General features: G+C 43.7%; 1 protein-coding gene across 1 annotated transcript in view; it reads right to left on the bottom strand.

The window, feature by feature from the left end:
• lrpprc (leucine-rich pentatricopeptide repeat containing) overlaps positions 1–9,303 on the bottom strand; it is a 52,221-nt gene that overhangs the window by 11,295 nt on the left and 31,623 nt on the right. The window contains exons 24-29 of the mRNA XM_020599981.1: positions 7,881–8,005; positions 6,345–6,433; positions 2,710–2,778; positions 2,503–2,593; positions 1,670–1,812; positions 120–225 (exon numbers count right to left, since the gene is read on the bottom strand). Coding sequence (XP_020455637.1) covers positions 120–225; positions 1,670–1,812; positions 2,503–2,593; positions 2,710–2,778; positions 6,345–6,433; positions 7,881–8,005 — 623 coding nt within the window. The remainder of the gene's footprint in view (positions 1–119; positions 226–1,669; positions 1,813–2,502; positions 2,594–2,709; positions 2,779–6,344; positions 6,434–7,880; positions 8,006–9,303) is intronic.

Here is a 9,303-nt window from a genome sequence, read left to right on the forward strand (position 1 = left end):
TTTCAGACTTAAACCCTACAGACCTCAGATGCTTCAAGTATTTCCAAGCAACATCCCATGTGTTTTAATTCAGCCCCATGTTATGAGAGACTACATTACTGGAGCCTCCTGCTGCTTACCTTTGACTTTGTCCCCCTTACAGAGGGCCAGCAGACGGACCTGGTACAGATTATCATTGGTAGCTGTGGTGGGGGCTGTTGCTGACGTCACCTGCTCATACCAGGCCTGCAAATAACACACACACACACACACACACAGAGAAATCAGTGATAAAATGTACTTGGGTGTTTCTATCAGAACACAACTACATCCAGCATTTGAGCTTGTACACAACTGTGTGCTGGCGACAAGCTGGTGTGTGTGTGTTATGTGACAGTGCAGTAACGCTGGGTAGGCAGGGCAGACACCCTAATGCTTGTTCACCCATGATGCAGTGAGGGGAGGGGGTTAAGTTGTACTGGCTAGGGGTAAATTAGGTCTGGCACCCTGGGGGGGAAGTGTGTGTGTGTGTGTGTGTGTGTGTGTGTGTGTGTGTGTGTGTGTGTGTGTGTGTGTGGGGGAGGGGGGTTGCTGAAACAAACTGTTGAGGCCCTGGGGTCGCCCAGTTCATCGCTCTAGGCGACAGCAGTCGCTTCCTGTCTCATCACACTTTGAGCCATTTGAGCATGCTCACAAAGAAAAGTGAAGGAAAAATGCGCCGAGGAGGAACTGAGCAACATAATGCAAAGAAACAGAACATTAGTGAGCTAGGTGTCCCTAATAAACTGCCAGCTCGGCAGCAGCCATATGGTGGCATTTGGCTGCTGGCTAAATTAGTCTGGCATTACAGATTTACAGACAGATCAAGCTGTAATTCCTTTCACCAGCCAGACGATCTGATTGACCACACATCAGGTCAGAGCTTCAATCCTGTTTCCTCTGTATGTAATGAACAGAGGCTTAAAGTGCAGCGGGGTGGAGCTGTACAGAGAGAGCCACTGATAAGGGGGTTCAGAGGTTGGGAGGTGTTAGCTCCAATGACCAGACGCTGGGGTCAAGATGCTCTTTGGTTAATCAATTCCATATGAAAATAACTGGGAATGAGGCCATTTATTTTAAATGATGCTTGTATCTGTGGATCCACTTTTCCATATACAGAATATACTGGAATTTCACCGTACAGGGCCACTATTGCTGCATATATATTAGGAATTACAGGGTCCTAGCTGTCAGTTGTTTCTGTTTTTATTATTTTATTTCTTATCTATAGTTGATCTCTGTTTGTCTTTATATTTTTTACTTTGTGAGTCATGATTTGCAGCCTGGCTTCTGTAACCCTGCAATTTCTCATTGCAATTTAATAAAGTACTTTCACTTTGGATTTTTGAGAAATGAGTTGCAGCATCTTTTATGTTTATTTTATCAAGCACACCTAACATTCATTTATTGTAATTTACAATAGTGGCTATTATCCATTGATCTATGCAACATCAGAAAATAGTGAGAAATAACCATCAAACACTCCCAGAGCCCAAGGTGTCTGCTATAAATTGCTTTTTTGGAGCTTCCTGCTCTTTGCTTTCAGACCTACCTGCTTCGCAAGAAGCTCATGGCAGTTATTCTTCTGAATATCTAATCACACTTATGAGCATTCGAGGGACGTACATACAATAAGGATGGGGGTTTTTACCTCAGGCAGCTCAAAGGGTACCTCCTGGCCATTATTTCTCAGGATCTCTGCTAGCATATGCAGGGTCCTCTCTCTGGGAACGATGTTCTCCTCCTGCATCTTCATCCACACTGCCTCTGCCTTCTGCCAGTTGTTTGTCTCCTCTGAGAAGAACAGGAAACAAAGCAGTGGGAATGAGACGAGGTGCATCCTTATGTAATGTGTTATAAAACCATGACACACAGACAAATGTGGCTGTGCAGTCAGTCCACATCGGTTGTAGCCCCCTGCTCTGCCTGCACCACAGAGTAATTTCTGACCAAGCACTCCATGCTGAGAGAGGGCAATCAAAGCACTAATCTGATCAACTGGCTGACCCTCAACTATGCTGTAATTTAGGAAACACCAACTAGTGGTGTGTGCGTGTGTGCATGCACATGGGAAGTGGGGGTAATGGATTGACAATCAGCTTTAACACTTCAATCACTGCTGTTATCTGCTCTGCTCTCCACTGCAGCAATCATACCATGTCTTCTTACTTTTGACTGATCCCTTTCTCAACCCCCCCCCCCCCCCACACCCCACCCCACACACAAGCACTGTACTCTCAAAAGCGCACCCAGAGGTGAGAGGTCACGACAGCAGAGGGGACTTGGGGTCAGGCTGTGTTCAGACTGAGTTTCAAAGGTGTGAAAAACACAGCGCTCCCCATTCATTTCTACGGGGGACTGTGTTCACCGCAGCGTTTTTACCGGATCAGTCTGAACGTCCACTGAGTGTGAGGGCAAACACAAACTGAGAGGAAAAAAATAAAGGAATCAACAAACAGACAAATGAAAGAAGGAATGACTTACTGCAGAGACGGAGGAGGTAACTGTACATCTCATCTCTGTCGCACTCAAACAGCTTGGCTGTCATGTCCACCATCTCCTCCAAGGTCTCCATCTATTCACGTCAATACATAGTTGGAATTGCTGTATTTTCACTTTTCTTTTTGCATTCTTCTCTGTGGCCTTGATCAGCTCAAGCTGTCTCTGTGTGTGTGTGTGTGTGTGGCTTACCTGGTTGGCAGAAATGCATTTCTCTGCGTACCACTGCAGGCGTCCAGGCCTTGCCCTCAGCCCAGGGGTCTACAGAAAGAAAAGCAGATGAGAATTTCTAAGCAAAGAAAGTAGAGAATAGATAAATAAACTGTAGCTGCACTGAACATCTCCCGGGTGCTGTCGTATGAAACTGCTGAAAATGATTCGGTCTGCTTGACAAACTCAGAGCGCACACAATTAAAAAGATAACAGTGGTTTATTTTTAATTTGCATTTCTCTCCCTGCTGAATTTAAGTGTTGTCACTGTGCTCTTGTTTGTATTACAATATTATCAAGGACTGAAATGAGGTCAAACCGATGAAAACAGGCTGCAATAAACAAGAATGATCGTTTACATCTAAAATATGAAGACCTCTTAATACTGTAAATGGTGATATCTTCACACTGACAAGAAGCACAACGGGCTGAAAAATGCTATTTATTTAAGACTCTAAATGGCAGTAGAGCTACAAATAAATCCAACAACAGGACTACGTAACTTAGTTTTTTGTTGTTATTATATAATTTACAGTGGGGGAGGGGAGGGAAGAAATCTAGACTGCTCAGTACACTTGCTTTAAATGCTAAATTACAGGCCAAAAAAAAAAAAATTCATTAAAATAATAAGATGAAGTTAAAAACATACAGACTATAAAGTCCCAACAGCCCTAAATAATCCTTACTTTTTGGGAGCTCTGTTGCACTTTTAGGACACCTTTGACATGCAGTTTGACAGAGTGTGAGCTGTCAAAGGCCGACACAGACTGATCTGCAGGCTTGTGTAGCAAAGATTTAGCCCGATATGTGGCATGACTAGATGATTATTATCATAGAATAACAGTGATCAGGGTTTCATCTGTCTCCTGGGGCTTTGATACAATCTGAATAAGAAAAAAGAAATCTCACCCTCCCCCTCTTCCTGGTAATCTGGCTGAGAAAAAGGAGAGACAGAGCGATCTGCCAGGAAGTTAATCTGAGCGGGGATCAACAACGCTCAATCCCCGCTGGCCTCTTTGATGGGAGCCCATCATACCGTGAAAGGGAGGGGGAGTCAAGAAAAGATGGGCTTCATCCCTTCCTCTGTCAATCCCCACTTCTCTCAATCCCTCTCTCTTCCTCCAAATCTCCTGTGCTCCTCCTCAGTCTTTCCATCGCTCCATCCGTCCCAGGCAAAGGAATTATGTTCTTATCCAACCAGCCAAAGGGACAAATTAAAATGTGTTACACTCATTCTCTCTCAGCCTGTCTAATCTTCTTAGAGACTAAGGCCCAGTGCAAGTGGTCCATCGTTTTGCCTCCGATTCCTTTTACTTGGTAAAGTCTTGTGGGCTCAAACCAAGCTTTGCACATCTACTCACAAACACACGTTTGGGATGTTGAATCTGTCCGGACAAATCACCCTAATCTGGGTTGAAAACTAAATCCTCTGAAATAAAAACAACACAATTAAAAACAAAAAAACACAACACACTCTCACTTTCCACAAAAGATCATGGTAAAATGTCGACTAGGTCAGATTGTCGGGACAATCCTCTGACACCCACGCAGAGCAGTGTATTATAGACCATCACTTAGCCTCGACAAGTCTCTTGTAGCCTTTAGATGCTAAGACATCTTTTCCTTACGCTCGTGTACACAAAAAGAAAAAGACAGAGCTGACCTCATCTCACCTCCACTTAACAAACCCTCTCCATCTCAATTCCTAATGTTATAATTCCACTAATCACCTGGCCACTTAGTCCACACACCTCTCCCTAACACAGAAAACACATAATGGCTCACCACTCTTTAGCAACACTACCTAACCTTGACCATCGTACATACACGTGCCGCAATAATAGGCCCAACCACCTGACAATCCTCTACCTAACATGACCATTTAGCACAAAATTGGGCACCTTTCTCTATCATTACATTTAATTAGCTGTGATTAATCAGCTGCCAATTATACCAAACACAGCCTAAAGAGAGACACCATTCCAGACTGCCACTTGACGCTCTCACAGGCGGGAAAGTATTTGTGTGTTTGACTGTGTATTCATGTTTGAGTGATAGATATGACTCTATTGTAGTTGTATCACCTGAACACTACATCCATCGTCGTGCATGTATAACACACGACAGTTCAGAAGGGGACTTTTTGTTCACAGACTTTTATACTCCAAGTACAGGCAACCTACTAATCTGACAACGCTAGAGAACTGATCACGCTTTGACGGTGTAATAATCATTATTATATTAACAGTGGATGAAATTCTCATGTGTAATGTGAAAGGAATGAACCTACAGTAAACTACTGACTGACTGCTGTTCACCTTTAACAAACAGTTTTTAAATCATACAACTTTACTGTTTGGGTTCACTCACTACTCTCATCAGCATCATTTCGAGCTGCAGCAGGCAGGTGTTTTCAGCGCCGCCTGCTCAGCGCCACACAGCAGACGGACACAGTTAGTGGCTAGCTGGTGAACATAGCGAAGCACTTAGCACTTAAAGAGCCAAATGTTTCCCTCAGGAGTAGATAAAGACCAAAAATGGAGCTAAAGAGACTGAATATTCTTACAAAAAGCAACTGCATGTAGAAGAACGAAACATCTTTCTGATTACAAGGTCAAAATTAAACCAACTGTCCATGTGAATCGCCAGGTACAGTACATACAATAGCTAATGTAAATTCTAAAGCTGTCTATTGACAAATGAATATGCTCCATCCATTTTGCATCATTGAAAGATCTGAAGGTTCAACCTCCCACTGTGACACAAGGAGTGAAGCAGCTGCATCACTCTAACCTTCATCTTGTACATCTGTAGTCTGTTTACAAAGCATCTCCAATCTCGCGTAGCATTTGCGTGTAGCTCCCTCTCTGCTATAAGTAGGATAACATCAATACAATCTAGCAGAAGGGGTACGAGAGCCGTAAATAACATGTCAATTATATTTAAGAAGGTTTGGAAATCATCAAAAGGGACAAATCCTTCTTTTAGTGCACATCAGGACACGAGAGAGGGAAGCATCACAGGGATGTTAAGGTGTTTTTTACCACAGTTTTGTTCTCATCCTGATCAGATGACAACCAGGCTCATCCCTTTATTCATTTATCTGTCAATCTCTCTGCCCTGCTATCCAGTCCCTGACTGCCTGTACATTTGCTTTTCTTTGTCTCACACTAATCTACAGGGCTTATAGCAGGACTTAAGATAACAAAGACACATATTCATAAAATATTCAGGTCAAATGAGCTACAATGACAATTCCATCCAGCATGACAATCGGGCAGATGTCATCCTGGTTTTAATTAACAATTCTTCATTTTTATTTAAGATCTGCAGATGATTCAAATAAAGAGATGAGACCTAGTCAATACTATAAGAAAAACTTAATCAAAATCTGACCAAGCTAACATTTGTTACGTGACAGTTTTCCAGTCTCTGTTCTACAGTCATGAAACCCTTGGCAATCATCAGGTAATCTATTAGTTGAAGCAGATGAAATGGTTTAATAAAAGAAGCTCCAACATTCAAGTCACTTTCTGAAAACCTGAATTATTCTCTTCAGGAAGAAACAGTGTCAGAAAACATAAGCGGCCTCTCATAATTCCTTTGTATGTGTTTACCTCAATGATCTTACGAGCCTCACGGTAGCGGCCTGTCTGCAGGGATGCAAAGAACAGATCCCCTCGCTCCTGACTCACAAAGTCCATGACTGAAGAGGAAAACAAAGAGAGAAAGATGGGGAAACAGAGCAGAGAAAGGCTGTGAATAGAGGAAATCTGTGCAAGGTGAACAAATGTAGCACACACTCCATCCTTTCCTCCTGATTCCATTATTTGGCACAATGTCCCAGGCACAAAGCAACCATATCACATCTGCTTTCAAACAAACACGTCCCAAATGAAAGCCTAAGCTCTCCTGGTAAAGTTGCTAAAGTGCTCTGCTCAGCACTATGCCCTATCTCTGCTCAGCAGCTTCAGGACAGGTACTACACACACAGAGCATGTTTTCCAAACAGACATGCGTTTTCAGCAAATCAGAGGAAGAAAGAATAATCCCACTTCCTGTTCAAGTCAATAAGGACAATGAGGGGTGAATTTTAATCATCCAGAAATTAACTGGTAGTTTAGATTTAATGTAGACAAGTTTTTGTATGAGCTGTAATATTTTTACATGCAATGTCCAAGGAAGTTGGTGGATATATGAACCACGTCAGCTCATTAATAGCATTAATTAAATCACGCTCTCTCTTCCACGTCACAGGTTTGAACTCCTCTGCTTAGGCCACTTCACACTTGAACGCCAATGAATCGGACTTTTCCGAGCTGCGTCTCCTCACACAGATTGTGTATTTAAAGTAAATTTTCATACTATCCATATGCTGCAACAGCATGGGCTCACAGGAGCAAACCATGGTGCACCAGGCTGCGGTGTGTACTCACAATACTGTCAGTTCGAGTGTGACTCAAGGTTGATGTCTTAAGTCTTCCTTCTCTTCTGCTTTGTATGACAGAGTGGGAGACAATTATTTGCCATTTGAAAATCCACTGGTTGGCAGTGGCCTCTGTCAGACAATCACTGTAAAAGTCATTTTATTTTCTGAGGGCAAAATGACTGACTCTGAGGGTCTGTCACCTTTGGCTGGGGGGCACATAGCTGAAGGTAGGAGGGAAAAGTGGATGAGGGAGTGGGTGAATGGGGGAGGGAATGAAGTGGAGAGGTGCTCCACTGCACAGTTTCAACCTTTCTTGACTCATTGGCACTCCAGAGCCACTTGCCCCTGAGGCACATTGAACTTCATCAATGCTGTCGAACTGCACAGAGACTGTTCAGAATGCGACTGGCCAGCATGCTTCACTGCGACCATGGTGTGAAACTCTCTCATTCTCTGGTCCCCTTACACACTCTTGGAATTGTTTGCATGTGTTGCAGGCACATTTAATGCAAACACTGCAGGAGCACTTTGAATTAGGTAGATTAGAGAAAGTGGAACCAGGAAACTTTTATATTTGTTTTAGGTGGGAAACAACTAGAGTTAATATTCAGGACTGCTGATAAATGTTTTGTTAATTTACTAATTAGTAATAACGCTAGAAAAATAAATCAGAAAAAGATGACTCAGTGAAAAAGTGTGCAGGTTGGACAGACAAATATGTCACCTTTCTGCAGCAGTTCGGTGTCTCCTTTCTCCACCAGCCCAACAAGGACGTCATGGATGCGAGGCAGTTGCTTATAGCGCTTCATACACTCCATTACTGCCTCGACAGCGCCGGACAGGTCCTTACTGCAGAGAGAGGGAGAGAGAGCGAGTTAGATTGTCAGATTTGTCCAATCAGCCATGTACAGGATTGTGTGGGTAGAGAATAGAGAGTGTATCATGGGGTGTTAACCCTGTGACCTCCTATTCTAGCACTATGACCCACCACAACAATACAGGTCTCTGAATTCATGACAGCACAACTGTGGGTGATGAAGCCTTTTGGCCCCAATATATCATTCTCACACAATCAGGCACACGCTCACACACACACACACACACACACACACACACACTTGACTGTGAAGGGCTAATGTCTTGCTGGACAGGCTTTTATTGAGGAAGCAATGGAACAGACAAAAGGGCTCGACTGATCTTTACCCTCTCTGCTCCACTTCTCTTGTACCTTCCAACTTCTCTCCATCTCTCTCCTCTTTTGTCCTTCATTTCCCTTTTCTCCTGATCTTCTCTCTACTCTTTCCACACAACCTTTATTCCTTCCTTCTCATTTTCTCCTTCTGGTTCCATGCTGTCAGCTCTCACTCCCCTACGATGACCTCGGCCCCCAGCTGAGCATTTTAGCTGAAATATGGCAACAACACAACAGCATTACCCCCCCCCCCCACCCCCCGAAAGGCTCACTGCCTTCGTCTCATGCCATGCTCCTTTCCCATCATCAACCCCAACACAACATCACCATCCCCCTCGGCCCATCTCTCCAGAGCAGACGAACAAACAAAAAAGCGTGTAGAGAGAGGATGAGTGCACCTGATGGAGTGATAACGACAGAAGTAGAGAGACAGTAACGGAGAAAGGAGGCAAGAGAACGAGAGGCTTAGAGAAGGCGGAGGGAGGGAGACCACTTGAATCCCCTTTATTGTGACAGAGCTGCCATCAATCTGTTGATTGGGTAATTATCATGTCAGTCACATAGAGGTCAAGGCAGATAGGGCACCCAGTGGGGGAGGTAGGAAGCAGAGTGAGTGAGAAAGACAGAGCATTTGAAAGAGAGATTGAGAGGAAACAGGTATAATCTCTGAAGTGTTTCCGCCTCTAATCTATTAGGAAAGTGAATAAACGAAATATGGCCAACAATATGCAGACAAATAAAAAAGAAAAGACAGGAAATGGTTCGACCTTGAGTTCAGCATCTGTGAGACAGGAGCAGAAGGGAGCAATGGAGGGAGGAGGAATGGAGTGATTAGGGTTGGAAGGTAAAGAGGTCCGCTAATTGAAATAAAGAGGCACAACATTGTTCAGCTGCGCCAGTCAAGAGGCTGTTCAACCGCACAACAGTCTGACTGAACAACACAGAAGAGAGACAA

Source organism: Monopterus albus, unplaced genomic scaffold (assembly GCF_001952655.1).
Source record: "Monopterus albus unplaced genomic scaffold, M_albus_1.0 scaffold3.1, whole genome shotgun sequence".
NCBI classification, from domain to species: domain Eukaryota; kingdom Metazoa; phylum Chordata; class Actinopteri; order Synbranchiformes; family Synbranchidae; genus Monopterus; species Monopterus albus.